Consider the following 22,035-nt stretch of genomic DNA (forward strand, 5'->3'; position numbering starts at 1 on the left):
CACTGGAAGGCTGTGAAACATATCCTCCGGTACTTAAACGGTACACAAGGATATGGTTTACTTTATGACAAGAAGAAAGCCACCAATCTCCTGAGGTACTCCGATGCTGACTGGGCTGGTAATTTGGATGATCGCAGATCAACATCTGGATATGTTTTTAAGCTGAGTGGTGCGGCAGTCAGCTGGAGAAGCAAAAGGCAAACCTGTGTTGCTCTATCAACAGCCGAAGCTGAGTACATGGCATTGGCAAGTACAGCACAGGAGGCTGTTTGGATGCAGAATCTTCAAAGTGCCTTGCTAGGATCTCCAGTAACACCAACCCTTATATATGAGGACAACCAGTCAACCATATGTATGGCAAGGAGTCCACAGTATCATGGAAGGGGCAAACATGTGGACATAAAGTTCCACTATGTTTGAGAACTGGTCGAGCGGGAAACTTAAGCTCGAATACTGTCCAAGTAAAGAGATGGTAGCCGACCTGCTAACTAAAGGACTTGGAAGCACACAGTTTGTAAGGCTCAGGGAACTTTTGGGACTCCATAAACTATAATGCAGACTGTCAGCAATTGAGGAGGAGTGTTGATATATATTTAATTGCTATAGGGTTATCTGCCCCTTTCCAAAACCCTTTTACTGTGGGGATTCTCTCCCCTTTTATTGTAACTCTTCAGTTCTCCACGTTGTAAATAAAATACACACACATTGTGTGCGTCTTAGTATTTCGTCAAACAAAATGTGTTCATAGTAATTTTTAAAACCTTTCTGGATGTCGCAGGCTCCGGTGATGAGGTATGTGTCCACACATTTTTATTAAATGACTTCCACTCATTTTCGACACCAACAACAACCGAACTTAACTTTTTTACGCTGGGGATATGCTTCCACAGGGCAATGCAGGTTAACAGGTCCTGCTAGTATAATAATACAAAATCTGCATTAATCAAAATATCATTTTTAAGTGCATTTTACGACTGGGCAATGCCGGGCGGCCTGCTAGTTTATAAAAAGTAGTCTTTATAGATTCATATTAGCTAAAACAAAGAGCGCATTCATAAAAAAATTAAACGCTCAACCGACCTTTTCAGCTATTTTCATTAGCTGCCAAGAACACCCAGTAAATGCAGAAGCACCTGTAATTTTGTTAGCCACACCCATTTTATTTGAATCTTCTTTCTCATCTGATGTTGGTAGTTTAAGTATTTTTTAATTATACGATTATAGCAGGTGATCAGAATTGTCCAATGTATTCCCTGCTTCTTAACTAGATCTACTGATCTTTCTGAATTTTTGAGATGAGGATTCTGCAAGGATCCATCACAAAGTGGTTGGAGTACTTGGAAAAGACAATTGTAAGAGTGATGTCCTCTTGAAGGTTAAAGGTTCAATTCTCAATGTGGGTGACTGAAAAATACAATTATAAATTACTTAAGACCTCTATTTTTTTTTTTTACATGGTAGTCACCACTTATCAAGGCCTGGAAGCCACTCGGGGATAAGCGTTATTGCATGTACAGTAATCAATGGGATAATATCGTAGTAATCGTTAGTAACAGAGATTTGATAAAGTGTCTTAAGGGGGCGGTTTATCAGGAATTTGTTTATGTTGGACTTGAATGAAGACTTCCAAGTTGTAGTCAGGTGGGAAACAGGCAAACAGAAGAGAGTTCCACAGATGTGCACTTCTAAGAAAGAAACTTTGTTCATGGAATCTACCTTTTGATTTAGTCACAGATAAAGAGTAGGGAAAATTATTGACAGTGATTTCAACTAGACGGATGTTTTTCGTGAAAGACTGGCGAGGGGGAGACCAGGGATTGGAGCTCAGACGAACATCTGCCACGGAAATAATGATAAAACAAAGACAGGCTCGCAACGTCTCTTCTGTGGGAGAGAGGTTGCAGGGAAGAGAAAAGGGCATCCCCCACTAAGCCATGGAGTCTATTTTGTACTCTGTCAAGGCAGGATAGGCTGTTTTTAGCAGCTCCTGCCCAAATGTGGCAGCAGTACTCTATCCTTGGACGTACTTGGCTTTTATATAAATAGAGAATTGCATCAGCAGTGAGATATCTTCTGGAGCGGTAGAAGGATCCTACCATTTTTCCAGCGCTGACAGAACAAGGGTCTTATTTTAAATAATTTGTTTTGGGTGTTGTTCCATTTTTGTTGCCATTTATTTTTTGGTTTCAGATCTGTACACGGAGATTTTTGGGAGGTTAATTTCAAAGCAGATTTGGCTACTTTGTCAGCTCTTTTTTTCCCCATGTGGCTAGGGGTCCAGCACAAAAGAATTTCTTTATTGTTGCCATATTGTTTAGTTTGCATAGAAGTTTTATGATGAGGGAATTTTCAAAATTTTTATTTTGTAGTGATGTTAATATCGATAGTGAATCTGAAAGTATTTTGTGATAAATTTTTGGTTGGTTGGTTGGTTGTTTTACGGCATATCAACCCTTTTCGGGTTATTTAATGCCGAATCCAAAGATTTTGAAGAAAATTTTTTTAAATAGAATATATTTGTTGTTTTCACATCGGTTTCTATTTAACCCATAGTTGGGACCCTAACAGGTACTACCACTCCGGGTCAGAGTGGACCTGGGAGCAATGGTAATTAAAGGGTGGCTCCACACTCCCCAAAGCCCACAAGCTGGGGCTCTCACCACTGGATATAGTTTAAGGTCATATCCAGGACCCCCATTGAGGGACTTTTACCCTCTGCAGGGGGGCAGTTAGCATATTCTAATGCCCCACCGACAGGGCCGATAAATTTTTGGGAATTGCTGTTTGAGATAATGTCAAGCGCTAGTTTTATTGCATATGCTTCTGCTATAAAGACTGAGATTTCTGTTGGTAGAGTCTTTAAGGTTTTTATGTTATATACTGGTGTACAAACTGTCTTTTCATTGTCCTTGCATCCATTTGTATATATGAGGTGGTATTTTGTGAGAGGATGTTGTGAATTTCTTCTTGATATGTGCTTGGGTGGGTTTCTGCTTTGATAAATTCTTTTAAACTAAGATTTACATTTGGCTTTTATAATTATCCATGGTGAAATATTTGGGATTATATGGTTGTGTATGTTTGAAATGGGAATTCAATTTCTTTTAGTGTAAATTCCATTCTTAGTCTTAATAGTTTTATTGTTTTTCCTTTACTTTCAAATAGCTCTTTATATTTCAGTTTGGAAATGTTTTCATAAGCTGGGTTAGATGGGGGTAGATTTGATTTTTATATAGTACTAGCCTGGGTGCCCAGCGTTGCCCAGGTGTTCAGAGATGTGTATTGAGCAAAAAAAAAAAAAAAAAAAAATGGTAGTAGGCAGGCTCAAATCCATACCATGAAGGAAGAAAAGAATGTAAAAAAAAAAAAAGAAAAACGTGACGCCTTTGCCATTGCGTCCATTGCCAAACCAGAAGTGGTGAAGGTTTAAATTAAGGCTAGTCAATCGAAAAGAGGGGCGAAAATATTGGCAAAAACAGCAACCCCTCCTTGTAGAAAAGTGCCCAGTTGAGGGTGAAGGAATTAATGTTTTTAGTCAATTTTTCTATATTAGTCGTCTGAAGGGTTAAACTTCAAAATAATACCGATCTCGTGAAAATCTGTCGCTTCTGTCAAAAGTTTGAGGCAGACATACATATATTTAAACAGACAGGCAAGATTTATATTATAGATTGTAGTGCTAATTTTTCTGTTCGTAATGAGTTTCATTTGTTTCTACGAATAATTGGAGATGTCATGAAAGCTCCCAAAATTTGTCTTCAGCTCTTATGGTGAATCATAATTTTTTTTAGATACGACTTTCTGACAGATCTATAGATAAAGCTGGCATGGTCTAATTAGCATCTGATAAGGTATTTGTATATTTTATGGAGGGTTTGTTGATCAGTTCCCAACTTTGTGTGACTAACTACTCAAAAGAGTTGGAGGGTTTTGTTCCTCTTTAGATAATTTTTGTAGGGTATGAAATTCAATTTCTTATTGAATATGACTCCAAGAAATTTGTATTGGTTGATCAATGGTATTATGTTGCCCTCTAGTTTGAGGGTTGGATCATTATGCATTTTTTTTAAAGAACAGAAATGAATGCACTGAGTTTTGGTTTTTGAGAAACTGAAGCCATTGTTTACATCTCAGTTATTTATTCTATTTAGATTTAATTGTAAGGTTCTTCCGATTGTTTGGATATGGGAGAATCTGTAGTTAATGACAAAGTCATCAACATAGAGAGCACTGTCAATTGTAGGTGTTAAATTTTTTTTATTATAGTATTTATTTTTATTAAAAACTAGCGGGACCTGTGAAAATTCCACAGGGGTCTCATTCATGTTCAGTGTAAATGGAGATGCTCTGATATTATTGTAGCTTTTTTTTGTTAAAACCACAAAAGTATTTATCTAAGCTAGCACGAACGCTTAGCAAAGCCCGGTCGAAAAGTATACTTAAATATGATAGTTTAATTCTTGCAGATTTCGTATATATTATTATAGAGTTAATGTTCTATTGATTTTTATATATTATAAAGTTGCGGTTTCAAAATTTAAAAAAAAATATATCCATATGACTTAGGTGCATTAGCTTGAATCGAAATTGAAATAAAAACTTATGAAAAAAATACATGCATATATAACTTGAGTTCCTTCAGCCATAATCAAAACCGAAATCAAAACTTAGGAAGAATTCTTGGTAAAATTATTTATGACAAGACATGGAAGTTCATAAGCATTAAATGACCCGGATGTAAGTGTGACACAAAAAATAACACACACACCATCATATTAATATATAGATGGTAGTGCTGGGACAATTAATCGAAAGCAAAATTATCCATTGCTGGTAATAATGATAAAATAATAAATATTTATTGATTTTAAAATACTAGCAAAGCTAAAACGTGTTTTTACAGAAATAGGAGAAAATAACAGCTCTATAGCTAAATATTTAGAGATTTATAAAGAATCGGAATCAGTAATTTTATCGGAATCGGGAAAAATATTGGAATCGTCCCATCACTAATAGTGTTGTGAACAAAATACTTCCTTGTAGAATACTTTCTGTTAGATTTTGTGCATCTGATAGAATTGTTCCCATTCAAACTTTGAAGTTTCTAGTACATAAGAAGTTTTTGATAAACAATGCAAATCTTCCATGTCTGCCTAAGTCTTGGAGATCTCTTATGATGCCATATCTCCAAATGGTATAAGCTTTTTCTATGTCAAAAAATATTGCTGTGATATATTATTTTTTGATGAAAGCTTCTCTTATGAGAGTTTTTAATCGGGTTATTTGGTCTATTATTCCTCTTTTTTTTTTTTTTTTCGAAATCCTGTTTAAATATTTGTGATTTGATTGTTTGTTTCAAGTAGCCATATTGGTCTGTTGTTGACTATACACTCCATTGTTTTCTATAGGCAACTTGTTAAAGCAATATATCTATAGTTTTGTGGGTCAACTGCCTCCTTACCTATTTTAGGTATTGGGATAATTGAGTTATGGATTTTTTTTTTTTTTATTGATTTACTTAGCTCTATAAGGGTGATTGCTTTGTTGTATGCTTCGAAGATGTTTGAAGATGGATTTAGTTTATTCGTTTTTTGCATTTTGTTTTATTTTTTAAATTTTGGATTGATTGATTTGAGTTCTTGAGAAAATGTTTTGCTAGTGTGTCTGCTATAATATGTTTTTTTTTTTAAAGCAATGGGTCTATAGTTTTGTGGGCCAAATGCCTCCTTATTAGGATAATTGCCAATTTTTTCCCCATGTTTTTGAGAATAGATTATTTGTGCATATATTATTTATGATGCTTAGGAGACACTGGATTGATTCTTCTGGTAATAGTTTTAGAAACTTGTGGATCTTATCAGGACCTACTGCTGAGTTTTTTTTGTATTTTTTTATTGAGTTGGTTAGCTCTATAAGGGTGATTGCCTTGTAGTATGCTTCGGAGTTGTTTGAGGATAGATTTAGTTTATTTTTTCTTTGCATTTTGTTTTAATTTGTGAAATTTTGGATGTATTGATTTGAGTTCTTGGCAAAATGTTTGGCTAGTATGTCTGCTATATGTTTTTTTTTTTTTGTTATTAATACATTTTTTACTATAGATGTTTTATGGGATTTGTTTCTTTTTTTTTTTTTTCCAGACATGCTTCTTAGCATGTTCCATACTAGTTTCTCATTTGAGGAGAAGTTTAACTCACTGACATAGTTTTGCCAAGAGTTTCTTTTGGCTTCATTGATAGTTTTTCAAGCTAACCCTTTATGGTATTTGAATTGATTAGGGTTTTTTTTTCTTCTAATTTTATTAGTGCTTTACGTTGTTGCTTAATGGCCTCTTGAGATTCTTTGCTGAGCCATGGTTTGTTTCTTTTGTATGGAGTAGCTTTAAAAGAGATACATATTTCTGCTATTGTAATTAGTTTGTTAGAGAAATCTTTAGCTGTCTGAATATTTTCATTTAGGGTGAGGGTGTTTAGAACATAAATTTTTAAATTCTTCCCAATTTGCTTTTTATTTCCATCTTTTAATCATTTTCTTCCAGAGATTGGATACTCTCAATTATAACAGAGACATGATCACTTCCATTTGTATTTTCATAAACTCTTCAATAGAAGTCAAGAGAGTAGAGGGGTTACATAATGTCAGCTGACAATAGCTCAATACGATCACGAGGTTGGGTTCAGGTGTGTTTGAGATTTTGATTTGAGGAAGCATAGATTGTTGTTGTTTATGAATTTTTCCATAATTTCACCTTTTTTGTTTGTCCCCCCTCCCCCATATTATGTTATAACTGTTAGGGTTAGTGGTTCAGTTCAATTAGTTTATTTATTTCTTCTTTTATCCTGGGGTGGGATATAAAGTGAACCAAAGGTAATGGTTTTATGAAATGTTGCTGATATTGCTACTGCTTGTAGGTTTGTGTTAATGTTGATTTTTCTTGGGGTGAGGGTGGGGCCTTAACTAATATAAATGTTTCACCGGAAGTTTTTTGTCCAGCTTTATGTATGAAATCATAACATTCAAAGTTTTTCACATTGATTTTGTTGTAATAGAAATCATCACTCTCGCAAATGACCTTGTGTTTGCTTAACCTGTAAAATGCCAGCAGAAAAAGTAGAAAAGAAAAAACAAGCATAATTTTGTTGGTCGCTCATTGGTGAACGTATGCCATTAATTTGCATATGTGCACGATTGGTAACTGTTAAAAGGAACAAATTCTAAAGCATGGGGGGTTGAGTTGAGTTTTTTGTTGGACAGCTTAGAACGAGAATGAACGGAGGAAGATAATATCGAATACACGAGGATTTATTGCAAGTTGAGGAAAGAAAGGAAAAAAGACTTTCATGTCTGACACTGCCAGTTTTTTTTAATTATTTTTTGTTTTTTGTTTCCATTTTATAAGCTATTTCAGCGTTTTTATTTTATTTTGAAGTGACTTTGATAAGTGGTGATTTTAATAAAATAAATAAATAAAGAATTTTTAAAAATAAAATAAAAAAAATAAAAAATGGACAGATTCGACATTTGTTTAGTACCAGAATTTGATGGATCTACAACTGGGCTGTGTGTTGTTGAATAGGCGGAGAAGGCCGAGTGTATTTGCAAATTGTGCAAAATAAAGGAACCAGCAACAGTGATTCCATTGAGATTAACAAGAGGGGCCTATATAGTGTACCAGCAACTCGGGGATGAACCTGACTGGGAACAAATTAAGTAGAGCTTATATACAGCATTTGGTACGGATCCTTTTGTTGCATGACAACAGTTCACTACCTGGCGACTACATCCCAATGAAACGGTGAAAGTTTACTTAGCTGATTTATGGAAATTATCAGCATGGTTTGGTGGGCCCAACTCTCTTCCTGATCTACATTAATGATCTTCCAAATCACATCCTTACATCATTTGTAGACATTTATGCTGACGACACTACCATTTATGGAAGCACATCTAAGACAGTAAACGATCAAGTTCTCTCCAATTCTCTCTCCTCTGATCTTGAGCACGTAGTACAATGGGGAAAGGAGTGGCTGGTTACTTTTAATGCATCTAAAACCAAGCTTCTCTCTTTACATCATCAACATTCTGATCCCCATCTGGTATCAATTGAAATGAATGGCTCTCGTCTTCAGGAGGCCTCAAGTTTTGACAAGCTTCTGGGCTTGACCATTACTCCTGATCTTAAATGGAACACGTACATCAAATCTGTTGCCAAGGCCGCTGGAAAAATGGTGGGATCTTTCTATCGATCCGGTAGATATCTCACTGCTGATGTTATTCTCTATCTATATAAGAGCCAGGTACGTCCAAGGATGGAATACTGTTGCCACATCTGGGCAGGAGCTGCTAGAAAGGACTTGTCCTGCCTTGATAGAGTTCAAAATAGACTTCGTAGCCTCGTAGGAGATGTCCTTTTCTCTTCCTTGCAACCTCTATCTCACAGAAGAGATGTTGCGAGTCTGTCTCTGATGTATCGTTATTTTCATGGAAAGTGTTCGACTGAGCTTCAATCTATGGCCCCCCCTCGCCAAACTTTCACAAGAAACACTCGTCTAGCTGTAAACACTATCAATAATTCCCCCCACTCTTTATCTGTGCCTAAACCTAAACGTAGATTCCATGAACAAAGCTTCTTTCTTAGAACTGCATGCCTGTGGAATTGTCTTCTGTTTTCCTGCTTTCCGGCTGACTAAAATATGGTTGTCTTCAAGTCTAACGTAAATAAGTTCTTGATGAGCCGTTCTATATAAGTTATCAAATTTAACAAATTTTCATTACTAATGATTATTATATTGTCCAATTTCTACTGTACACTCTTTAACCCTTATCCTTGAGTGGCCTCTTGGTCTTGATAATGTGGTGATGCCTATGTAAAAAAAAAAGAAAGTCCAATGTGAACAAGTTCTAATTGAACCGTCCCCCTAAGTAATCCAAGTTACAAAATTCCCACTGTTTACTATGCTAAAATCAATGACTAATGTATACCTATTAACCCTTATCCTCGAGTGGCCTCTGGGCCTTGATAAGCGGTGACACCCATGTAAAAAAAAAAAAAAAAAAAAAAAAAAATCAACGACAAAATGTTAAGCTGTGTCTTTTTGGTGGGCTTACCTGAGGATGTCAGTAGACTTTTGCGAGCGTCGTCACATATTGACAGGTTAACAACAGACAAGTTATTGGCCCGAACGCGAAAGATTCTTAAGAAACCAAAACCAACTACAGCAGCCGGCACTAGATGTGCAGCATCTAAACCGTAGGAAGACAATTTGGATTCTCTCCCAGCTAACGTTAAGCGTGAGAGCCTTGTCTGCTATAAATGTAGGGATACTAACCATTTTGCTAAGGAGTGCCAAAGAGATGGATTGATATAATGAGGCAGCTGACATGTGCAGGGCCAGATCAGATCCGTGAAATACATCAGAAGAGTGGACATCTTGGAATTCATTGAACCACATATCTTGTCCGATGAGTGTGTCCTGCAACTATGAAGGCATCGATCAAGGCAGCAATACACTCATGCAAAGAGTATCAGTGAATTGATCCAGCACCATCCCGACGGCAAAAAGGGAAGCTTGAGGTAGAGGAAAACTGGTGTTGCATAGGTATGGATATAACTCATTATAATGGCAAACATTTTTTGACCTTAACAGACTGTGGCCCAGCACATTTCACGATATGGTGTCTGTTAACATGACAGGAGATATCAAGCATTGTGTGACAATTAAGATCCATCTAGGTGGCCAGAAAATGGGTGATCACTTTACATCAAATTTATATAGGAAATTGATTTCCCTCTTTTTGAAAAAAGTAATTTCTTTATATCATGAAAAGTACTTATCTGCCCCAAATTTAAGTGTAGTGTCCATTTTCAGCACCACCGAACACTTAGAAAAGTAGTCATTTTAAAGTTTTTTTGAGGAGTTGGAAAGAAACTTGACATTGACCTTTTTAAAATAAAAAGATAACAAAATATTAATTCATTTTCACTAAAATAATAATAGGTACACGAGAAAAAAAAGTTGATTTCATTTTGTTTTCGAGTTTCCGATTCGATTTTTAAGTTTTATAAGCGCAGACAATTTTTTAACAGTGATTTGGCCAGGGTATTCTGACACCGACGTATGCCGTAGATTTTATCATTTTTGTTCCCTTCCCTGCAGAACATGAATAAGTTTTGCAATGGGAGAGGGAAAAGGGTTACGAATTGAGGAAAACTCGTCCCTTTTTGCTAGGTAGGAAAACTGGTCCCTTATTGAAAAAATATGGATTGGAAACACATTTTATACTGTTCTTGAAAGAGATATTGTTTTTAAAAGACTATATCCCCCTCCCCTAATATTTAAAAAAATATATTTTTTACTTGTTTACTGTTTTTTCTTTTAATAAAATTGATTTTCTACCTAACTGACTAAGTTGTTAGTGGTTTCACTTATTTTAAAGCATTTATTCTGTTCAAAATCAAGATTACAGATGGCATAATAGTTTAAATATTTATACTTATTTACTGTTGTTTTTAAAAGGGCAAAATCGATTTTTTTTACCTAGCTGGCCAAGTTGTTAGTGGTTTAATTTATTTTGAAGCGTTTATTCAGTAAAAAACAAAAAGACAAAAATAAAATAAAAACAAGTAGCGTCGAGTGTTACATGAGAATGAGAAATAATGTCCCAAATTTATTTTCTTTTGGAGGGTGGGTGCTCTTTTTAAAACCAAATCTCCCTCAGTATTTTCTTTAATTTTCTATTTTTTAGCGATTATCAAGACCCCAAAGATGTGATACCCTCATGTCGGATATTATTTCTCGTTATCACGTAACACTTGACGCTATTTGTATTTTTGTTTTTGGGTACTCCTTGGGCGTTGAGTTCCATGGCAGCCAGCATATTTACTTAATAGTCGCTCCCTTAGTAAAGGCTAACATATGCGCATGCAACATTTATTTATTTATTTACGTTGGCTTAACTCTTTTCATGACTAAAAGACAAAAAACTTATTTAGTTAGGTAGAAAAGTAACTTATCTTGCCTTAAATAACATTTATTTGTTATATTTTTGTTTTCAACATAATTTTAGAATCCATGTGTATAGTAAAATAAACCCGAACTTTATTACAAAAACGCTGTTTTCGCACCATTCAACAATTTTCATCCCCACATGTAAATGAAAAATATTGTCTAAGGACTCTGCCACTCTCTCCATTATCTTCAAGAAAGGCACAAAGTTACTTTTTACATATGGGAGTTTATCTTAATGCCACAGTAAATTTATATAGTATTTTCCTTCCCTTAAGACGATGGAGTCTTTAAACTCCTCTATCTTCTCTTTGTCCACTGCAGATAATTTGATCTCTTCGTCAATACCCAATGAGTCGAGTGTGAGCAACTTTTCTACCTATCGCTCAATTGTAGATTTGGAGAAGAAAGGTTTTAATCCGTCTTCATAGGAGAGGATCGGATTTAGAACAGAATTGATCAAAATAGCTGTTGCATTCAGGAAGGGATTTCGCAACGCTATTAAAGGGAGGCAAATCTACCTTACTCAAATCCTTACTCAAAAAATGCTGGCTCTCGCCAAATAGAATTACGTAATCACCGTGTTTCCATGCGTTGCCGCTAAGACACACAACCAATCTGAGATTATTTAATTTACCCAGAAGATTCAAACCAATTATCCTGTTAATGGGAGTTCCGTTTAAATTCTCATAACTGGGACAGATCCGGAATCCTTCTTGAGTTAAGTTATTAACACACTATCAAAATTATCAACTTCGAATTTTAAATTCAAATCTCTGGAAACTAATGCCTCAAATTTAAAAGGATTTTGATCACCTAACTTTATAGATATATTGTGCTCCTGCAATCTCGACGAGTCACTGCCAATTCACGTGTTCACAGCCATATCAACCTTTTTATGTTTTTAGCAGAACACAATTTAAATAGAATTGCCTGGGCGAAAAACGATAGTTAACTCCCAGTATCAAACAGAAAAAGTAAATAGGTTGACTATGAGCTTTCATTGATATTCTAAGGGCAAAAAAAAAATACTGTTCTGCTGTCCAGAATAAGTTGTTCTGCCCACAAAGGACTTATTTCCTTTAGGGCACATTACACTAAAGTGGCTCTATAATCCACAAACTGCACATGGGTAAGGAAACCCCTTAATTCCTTGACAAACAGCATCCCAGTGCTCACCCAGACACCGAGTACATAATTTTAATTCCTTGGCCCTTCAGCATTTAGCTTCGAAGGAAGGATAATTTTTACACTTGTTAATCAAATGGTCTGTAGCATCGCATAGCTTGCATAATAAAATGGCCTTCAGCATTAGGCATAAATCCTTGAGACCTTAATTAAATTGAGAAAAGTTTCAACATTTAGGTGACATAAACATGATGAAAATGTTCAAATGATGCCATCCTCTAATTGGCATATCTTCGGCACAATATGAAGGGGTCTCTGCTTGTAGAGATTTCAAGTCCTTTTCACCAAACATTTAGGTGATATAAATATGAAGAAATTGTTACGGCTCCGTTCTTGATAAAACATTACTCTCAGAGCTGACTTTTGGTGAGTGTCGCTCTTGCCAGATGTTTCGCAAACTGAAAAACAAAATGGATGTTTACAAAAAAGGTGCCAAGTAATTCTCTTGGCCCATACAAATTAACCAATCACAGGCTGCCTACAAGAAATGTGTGTAGGCAGCTTAAAACATGTAAATGGCATTGTAACTGGAATTTCTCACACATGTTAAGAACGACTTTCAGAATAAACATCATTGGGGGGAGGGTTAAAAAAAAATTTTTTTTATTCAATTTTTACACCAAACAAGGCACAGTGCCACTTTGAAGTAGGGTGCTACTATTGGGGACATAAGTTGCAGAGATATTATGAAGGGAGATGAGTAGCAAGATGTCTGTTCACATTACACTTGAACTTCTGCATGTCAGTACAGTTGGGAAAGCAGAATCCTGGAAGGGAGTTCCAAAGCCTAGCAGTTCTGGGGAACAAACTATTGTAGTAGAATGCTTTCTTATACCTAGGGATCTCTACTGTGAAAGGGTGGGATTTAGCTGCTTGTCAGGTTTGTCAGGAGTATTCACGTCGAGGGGGTACAAGTGCTTGTAGTTCGTCAGAGCATTCACCAACAAAGTATTTGTAGAACAAGCAGAGGGATGCAACATTTCGTCGATGGGACAGAGGCTGAAGATTAGATGACAGTTCAGGATCAATCAGGTTGGCAACTCTCTTGAACCCTGTCAAAGAGTGAGAGATAAGCAGCAGATGCACCAGCCCAAATGTGACAACATACATGGGCGAATGGTAGCCTTATAGAGGTACAGGATATTTTCAGGCGTAAGTAGTTTTCTAGCATCGTAGAGAGAGCCCACCTTCTTCGCAGCAGCCTGGCAATGCTCTCAATGTATCTATTCCAGTTCATGTTCCCTGTAAACGTTAGGTTGAGGAGTTTAAAGGAAGTACTTTCGGGTAATGTATTCTTGGCCATTGCTATCGGTGGTAGTGAAGGTTTCTTGTAATTATTGAAGGAAACAAGTTTAATCTTGGCAGCATTGAATGGGACCATCCATTTTTGTCTCCATTCCACTACAGATTGGAGGTCATCCTCTAGTGCTTCTGCCATTTCCTTAGATATGTGTTCATTTGCTTTCCCCCTGTGCCTGTTATAGAGAGTGGTGTCATCAGCAAAGATACCCATCTCAGAAACAATTTTATCAGGGAGGTCATTTATGAATATCAGGAACAATAAAGGTCCGAGGATAGACTCCAGAGGTACTCCCGCATTTATATCATATTGTTTAGATGTACGACCATCGAGGACAACTTGGATTTTTCTCTTACTTAAGAAGGATTTAATTACATTATGTATTCTTCCAGTGATACCATATGATCTAATTTTCCTTAAGCCCATCGTGCCATACCCTGTCCAAAGCCTTAGATATATCAAGGGCTACTGCTCTAGCCTCTCCTGTTTTGTCAAGTGAACGGTATATACATTCAGAGATTACAGTCAGGATATCTGCTGTGGAACAGGTTTGCCTAAATCCATACTGATTGTCGGTCAGGAGTTTAGCAGCTGTAAGGTGATTGACTAGAGTTTGATTAATTAAGGACTCAAATATTTTGGCAAAAGGCGGGAGAAGGCTAATGGGGCGATAATTTAATGGGTCAGTTCTTTCGCCAGAATTCTTGAAAACTGGTACCATAGAAGCCGTTTTCGAGTAGTTAGGAAAGCAAGATTCGTTAAGGCATTTGTTGTAATGTTTGGAGAGTACTGGAGCAATCTCAGCAGAGCATTTTTTTTAATAGCACAGCCAGAATGAGATAGAGTCCACATGCTTTTGAAGTGTCTAGGCTTTTGTTGATACATAGTTTCTTGGAGGGAGTGATTTTCAAATCATCTAGTGTGGCATCTGTCCGCAAAGAAAAGTCATGGAGGGAATGTTGTGCCGGGTCCAATTTGGAGTTTGAGGCAAACCGACTGGCGAGCAGGTTAGCCTTCTCGGTTGCCATGCGAACAACCTCGTGATCATTTGACAGTGGGGGAATTGTTGACTGCCCATTATTTACTACACTATTGTAGATTTTCCAAAAATCACGAGTTCCTAATTTCTGTGCTTCGATGCGTTTTCTGGTGGTTTCAGTGTATTCTGTCTCAGCTGTCGCTATTTCTCTCTTACAATTACTTCTGGCTTCTATATACTTCTGTCTGTCTGAACTGGACTTATGTCGGTTAAATCTGCAGTACGCATGCTGCCTTTGAGCAATGGCAGCTGCACAAGTAGAAGTTAGCCATTGGGGAGAGTGGGGCTTGCTATAGAATTTCCGTGTGGGAACATGTGCTTCTCTTGCAGTTTTGAACCATTCACTGGTCTCATTTGCGCACTGTTCAGCTGGAAGAAAAAACATATTTCCCCATGGGACATCTTTAATGTGATCTCTAATGGGGCATCTCTGATGAGATCCCTGATGGCTTCCCAATCTGGCTTTTTGTAATACCTCGTTATTTTGAGCAGTGGGTCTTCAGTTTTGGGTTGAGAATTTAGGGCGATTTCTACCATTATCACAATGTGATCAGCATTCCCGAGTGGGCTGTGGACATTCATTATACAATCATCGGGAACTACGGTCAGAAATAGATCTAGAAGTGAGGCAATCTGATCTTGCTGGTCTGGGAAACGTGTTGGAAATGTAACCATCTGTGATAGGGAATGAGAAATAGAGAAGCTATGTGTTGTGCTACCAGCTACGTCTGTAAGTAGAGAATCCAAGCCAGTTACTGTGGTGGACATTGAAGTCACCAAATACATGTACTTGTGCTTTAGTATCATGGCAGTGCTATATCTATGCTGTCAGAGACTTTGTTTATTAGAGTACAGTCCTGGGTTGAGGGGGAGCGATAGAGAAAATACAAGTAGCTAATATTATGTTGCATGTTTAGTCTGAAGCACATAAAGGCCTGGTTGTCTGATTCTAGTTTTGTTTCTCTAGTCAGGGGGAGAGTGTTATGAATATAGACTTCAAGCCCATGCATATGTCTGTCGGAGTCCTTATGGCAGAGAGGGAGATAACCAGGCATGTTCAAGTGGTTAGAGGGAATGGAGGAGTGTAGGTTAGTTTTACTTAATGCTAAGATATCTGGAGTGTTTACAAGGAGAAATGATTCTACATCATTTAAGTTAGTTCTAAGCCCACGGATATTCATGAACGCAAGCCTCAAGGGAGGAGGCAGGTTGCTTTTCTTTGAGTTTGGTCCTGGTTTAAATGTAATTTTAGATCGAACTGTCATTTCATTTGATTTAAACGTTTTAGTTAGGGTGAGTGAAGGGTGCTAGACAAGTGGTTGTGCACAATATCAGACATGCAATACAAGTAGATCATCAGCTGTCACCTCACCTATAAGATTGTGGCCTCAGGAAAGTCCACCGGGGATGAGTACAGGGTCCCTTTCCATGCGTGACATGACACTACAACATCCTGATATTATTAACTGTTGATGGAGCAGCCGCTCTAAGCGCTACCAAAGAGTTAGGGCTCCTGTACTATCAGTCGGAAACAGCAGCCAGGAACTGTCAATCCGGTACCCTCAACTCATCAGACAAAAGTCAGCCCAGTTCAACTGTACCAGCATATATGGTACTGAAGCACCTCCACAGTGTCCAGGTTAGGGGGATGGAATGTGGCAGGAGTGGGGAAAAACAGCCTTCATTGCCCTAGTCACGAAACAAGGTCGACCAATGGACGATTCTGTAGAGTCCCTGTGATAGCACCTCTACGCCTGGCTAATAGGCAAAGAAGGAGTATGAAAGCTGTGCGATATACAGTGTCTATCTCCTCCTTAAGCAGTTTAGGTTTGCACACCGATAATTTGTTTGAGTCACCAGCTCTAGGAAGGTTGTCATCCAGGACTGAAGAGGCCTTCCTCCCCTAGGTTTAGCTTCAGAGTTTTCCTTCTTGGAAGATCTAGGGTCCATCAGCACCAAATTTAATTGATATTCATTGTCAGCATACCCACCCGCAAATACTATTAAAAAAGTGGGGGCCAGTTTCGGTTGCAGAGAAGTAGATTTATTTATCGCACTGAGATTTTCTGAAAACCTAGAAAAGTCGTCATTTTAAAGAAAATTATGGAGATGTACCTAAATGTACATATTTAGTAAAAAGTTATCCGTGCATGTAAATTAAAAATGTTTGTAAAAGTGAGAAATGATCAATAAATGGTTTAGGTACTAAGTCAACGTAAGTAAATAAATAAAAAAATGTTACGTGCGCATGCATTAGCCTTTTCTAGGGGAGCGACTATTAAATAAATATGCTGGCCGTCATAGAACTCAACACCTAAGAAGTACCGTTTTTTTTTTTTGTTTTTGTTTTTTTTAATTAATAAACGCTTCAAAATAAATTAAACCACTAACAACTTAGCCAGTTAGGTAGAAAAATCGATGTTGCCCTTTTAAAAACAACAGTAAATAAGTATGAATTTATTTTTTTAAATATGCGGTCTGTAGTCTCGTTTTTTTGAACAGAATAAACGATTTAAAATAAGTGAAACCACTTACAACTTAGCCAGTTAGGTAGAAAACGGACACTTAGAAAATCTATTTTATTTTATTTATTTATTTATTTTTTTAAATATTATGGGGGCCCATAGTCTCTTAAAAACAATATCTCCTTCAAGAACGGTCATAAAATGTGTTTTTCATCGATATTTATTCAATAAGGGACGAGTTTTCCGGGCACCAAGGTTACAGTATGTTTGGTACATTTTTAGTTAGGAAACCAGTCAAGAAGTGGTGAAGAAGGAAAGAGAAAAGGGGAGGATGAAAAGGTGGGGTTTTGTTTTTGTAGAACATAATTAGGAAAACAAAAAGGACCAAATGTTAGATTCATTTCGTCTCAGGAAGCCAATATCTTCTGACAGCCTGATCTGGTAGAACTAGTGTATATTTGTTTCGGTGCTTGTTAAGGGTAATGTCGCTAAATAGGATTTGCGGGTGATATGAGAAAAATAAGGCGTTCAAAACGGTTCTTATCTTAAACATTATTGTAAACCTTACTTAGTGACATTAGCTTTAATAAGCACCGAAACAAATATACAACAAATAAATGTTACCAAAGGCAAGAGCCTTTGGTAACATTTATTTGTTGTATATTTACCTTTCTCCCTACCTGGATAAGTAACATTTATTTGTTGTATATTTACCCTTCTCCCTACCTGGATAAGTTCAGCGTTTTAACTGATTGAAAATTTTATTAGTTTAACCGATTTACAATTGTATTAGTTTTTGTTTTTTAGTGTTCAAATAAATAAATAATAATTGTATCGTATTTAGAGTAGGAACTTCTGTTCGAATTGGGGACGTTTCCGAATTCATTGTTTTTAGCGTGACAACCACGCCCGGAAATACACTTTGTGCTTAGTTTTTTTTTACTCACTGTAAGTGTTATTGGTAATATTTGCTTTTTAACTATTAAAGTCCGTCCTATACTTAAATAGAATAGAATATATACTCGTTATATTATAAAAAAGAAAAAAGTACTTTGAAGCCAAGCGGTTTCAAGTCATTATTGTTGTCTTATTTATTTAGTTTTTCATTTATAGTTTTGTGACCCAGTGTCATGGCGAGCCGCGCGCACTCACGTATCTGTAACAAGTGCACGATTCAAGAATTCATTTCCTTTTTCTTAAATCATCTTTTTTTAACGTGTGCTATTTTTTGCTCACACCCGAGTACAAGATATATTAACCTCACGCACGGGTAAATTGAATTCCTATAATTTTGAAGTACAATTATATCTAAATAAAGAAAACATTAAAAACTACGTTTAGGGATTGACCGTGGCCTTCCTTGGAAAAAAAAAAAAAAAAAGGTGGGAGATAATTTATTTGAAAAAATAATGTTGGGAACTAAACAATTTTACTTAGAAAACACAAAATCATAAATAAGATTAATAATGAATTACTTAATCGTTAATAAAACAACCGCCGATTAAAAAAAAAAAAAAAAAAATTAAAATAAAGAGTTCAGTTTCAAATTTCGTCGAGGTTCTAGATTTTCTGAAAGATACACCTGTCAGAGTTTACATCGGCCAAAACGTTGCGAAAATAATAATCAAACGGAGAAAAAGTTGTCCGAATAACCCAAATAATATTTGAATTTTCACACTGAGAATTACAAAGGTCTTCACACGGGATACCCCAGTTAGGAAAGAAAAACAAAAAGTAAAATAAAATAAGCCCAGGCATATAAACTTAATTAAGGTAAAAAATAAATAAAAATCGAAATTGTTCAAATATATTTATCGTGACTCACCAGCAGCTACATAAATCAACAAAACGGTCACTAGTAGAAATTTCCGGGCCATGACTGCGCTTGACTACAACAAAATGACTATTGAAGTGATAAAAAAAAAAAAAATTGTGTCACAAAAACACAGGTAAGTCGACTAAGTAGGACGTTTTCTTTAGAAGGTCAGATGACACATGAGTGGACGCTGATTGGCTGTGAAAATTTCACACTTTCAAAATATTTGCTGATAGCGAAAGCATGGATCTCAGACATTTATTATTTATTTTATTTATTCATTTATTTTTTAACTAGTAGGGTGATCCGACGTTGCCCGGGATTAAATGATGATCGACGAATGTTTCCCACTCCCATATTTTTATTGTCCTCGAAATCGGTAAAATTGCCTATTTTTCAATTAAATCGACTAATTGCCTGCTCTAGTTGGGGACCTATCATGGTGCTCTAGGAGAAAGCTCACATGCCTCTCGCAGTGACTTAGTTCACAATACATTGTAGTCTACATTGCACTGTAGAGAGCCTACTGCTGATTTTATAAAATTATATTTTATATATAATGGCTTCAATTAAAGTTTAAAATGCAAAAGTCAAGTATCATACTGCAGTTGTACTCAAAAGAGAAACGTTCATTTCGAACGCACCCCCATCATATCAAAGAACCTGCTGTAGATTTTATTTCGAGTCTTTTGGCTTACGTGGTAATATAACTTCTCAAATACACTTGTGATGTTAAGCTGTGTAAGGTGTTAACTTTGGTCAAAATCGCTTGTTTCTTCTTTCATCAGATTATTTCGATTATCAATATTTATCGAAGACCTATCTAAGAACACTGCCAGGCACATTGTGTGAGATTTCATAAAAACCAGCCCTGCTGTTTTCGAGTCCATAGGGAACAAACTGACAGACACACAGACAAAATTCCTTTTAGTGGAGATTTTCTTATTATTTTGTTTTGGCTGGAGATGAGGCATCCAACCGGATGCCAGATATTCACCTCCTATCTCATACATTCCAACTGAAAGGTATTTTTAAGATTTAAACCATCCATTTAAATGTAATTGTTTGTATCTTCTTGCACTTGGTTCATTGGGTATATTTGCCAGGTAGTTTTAGGAATTCTTTTTCATGAGTCCGGTCACTCCTATAATCACTGAAATGATGGAGATCTTCCTAAGATTCCAGTTTCTTTTCATGTCGTACATAAAACCTTGTTATTAAATTATCTTGTAGGAAAAAGGGTAATGACTAACATCCGAATTCGTAATGGTGACGCGAGCATAGGTCGGAACTCCTTTCCCTAATAATAAAAAAAAAAGAATCAGTAAATAGCAACAACTTGGGAACAAATTATGAAACTTAAAATAATAAATTTTATTTAACCAGAAATAATTTATTTTTTTATATATGGGAGATGAGTAATTTGTATTCAATCCTGTATGTTCGTGATCTCCAATGACCATCAAATTAATAAGATTAAAGTCCATGAATAAAGCGGACAAATGTGCATTTCTATAAGACGAAAGTCCAGAATTATAATCCAAGTGAAAAAAATAATATTTGTGTAATTGTAAGAGTATTGGCTGGAAATCTTTCATGACCGAGGAAATCTTTTCAGACTGAGGAAATTGTTATTGTCAACATTTTTGTATGAAGAAACACTGCAAATAAAGGTATACCAGGAACTTGGTATTCTTAGTGCTGCAATTTTCACGTGTTTTAGATGGAGTCAGGCACATGTGATAATCACGAGCAGTGGCGAAGTAACTTGTGAAGACGTCGTCTGGAACTGATTTGCTTTTGGCTTGTCAGGCCTTTTATATTAATTTTATAGAATGTTCTAGCCTGTTCACTGTCTATATGCACGAATAGACAAAAATATAATCCCATGGATTTGTGTGTAAAATGGTTGCATGACAACCACGATTCTATCCGCTGATAGAAGTGCATGGGCAAATGATGATAAAACCAAATTGTTCCTGAAATAAATAAATTCCGTCCGAATACATTCCTCTGGTTACGTGACAAGCGGTTTGATTTAACTGGTCACTACAGATGTTTTCCCTATCAGCTCTGTTTAACCCAGAATTAATAGGGACACTGACTTCTACTAAGGTTGCTTCTTTCTCCTTCTCGTCTCATATTATTATGTCAGGTTTAAGTGTGCATGTGTGTGTGTTATTTTTATTTTATTTTTTTATTTAGGGAAATAAAATACTACTTCAAGGTCAAAAACTCACCAACAATGAATATTAGATTAATAGGATCTGACCAGGAAAACAGCAATTTTGCTCCTTTGTCAGAAACATCGTCCTGGAATGTGAGGACTAAATGACAAAATAAGGGAAGCAAGAGTTACAAAACTACCGAAAGTAAAGTTCAAAGTCTTATTTACCTCAAACAAGGCATATTACCACCAAAGCATAAGGGGCTAGTATGATAGAGGCAAGATTTGTAGTGGAAGGAACAACCTGAGGGGGGGATTGAGCAGCAAGATGTTTGTTTACATTACATTTAAATTTCTGCACGTTAGTATGACCTGTGAAACAGGAAGCGGGGAGAAAATTCCAAAGGCAAGCGATTAAAATGAAAGAGTAATCTTCTGGCATTTAGAAATCTTTACAGTGAAGGGGTGGGATTTTGCTGCTAGTTGAGTGTGTCAGGGGTATTTTTGTTGGGAGGTACAAGTGCATAAGTCTGTGGCATAATCCCTGGCTTTGGTAGAGGCCGTTTTGGAGCTTCCTTGTGTGCGGCAAAGAACCTCACTGACCTTTAATATGAATTGAGCATAATTGAGCACTTAGCGAAGGAAGAAAATGGAGAGAATATATATATAAAACCTGCATGCATAATAAAATGAAACATAAAAATAATAGAAGGGTCACCAAGTAGCAAGAGCTACTCAAAGCTTTAACAGAGTTTTATAAATGAAAAATGGAGAAATACAACATTTTATAAAACAACTACACTACAATAGTGAAATTCCAAATTTTTAATATTGAATTACAGTCACTGTAATGAATATATACAAAAGTTAGGAAAGACGATAAGGTAGAAAAAAAATTTATTTAAGAAAACTTTTTTTGACAAAAATTAGCGAAAATAAAATGTTTGTCTAAAAAAACACTGCGTTTAACTATTGCCAATTTTTATTTTTTTCATAAATTGTGTGTTAAAAATGATAAATAGGAGTTAATTGCCATAGTTTTAGTATAACTGACTTA

At 36.2% G+C, this 22,035-nt stretch overlaps 1 protein-coding gene across 1 annotated transcript in view; it reads right to left on the bottom strand.

Annotated features, from left to right (window-relative positions):
- The window catches only part of LOC145278043 (lachesin-like), a 62,020-nt gene extending 43,033 nt beyond the window's left edge, over positions 1 to 18,987 (bottom strand). Inside the window, exon 1 of the mRNA XM_080130265.1 lies at positions 18,821 to 18,987. Coding sequence (XP_079986391.1) covers positions 18,821 to 18,872 — 52 coding nt within the window. The 5' untranslated portion in view covers positions 18,873 to 18,987. The remainder of the gene's footprint in view (positions 1 to 18,820) is intronic.
- Positions 18,988 to 22,035: the final 3,048 nt, after the last annotated feature.

The sequence above is a fragment of the Euprymna scolopes genome, chromosome 6 (genome assembly GCF_053919585.1).
Source record: "Euprymna scolopes isolate OS-2025 chromosome 6, ASM5391958v1, whole genome shotgun sequence".
In the NCBI taxonomy this organism is placed as follows: domain Eukaryota; kingdom Metazoa; phylum Mollusca; class Cephalopoda; order Sepiida; family Sepiolidae; genus Euprymna; species Euprymna scolopes.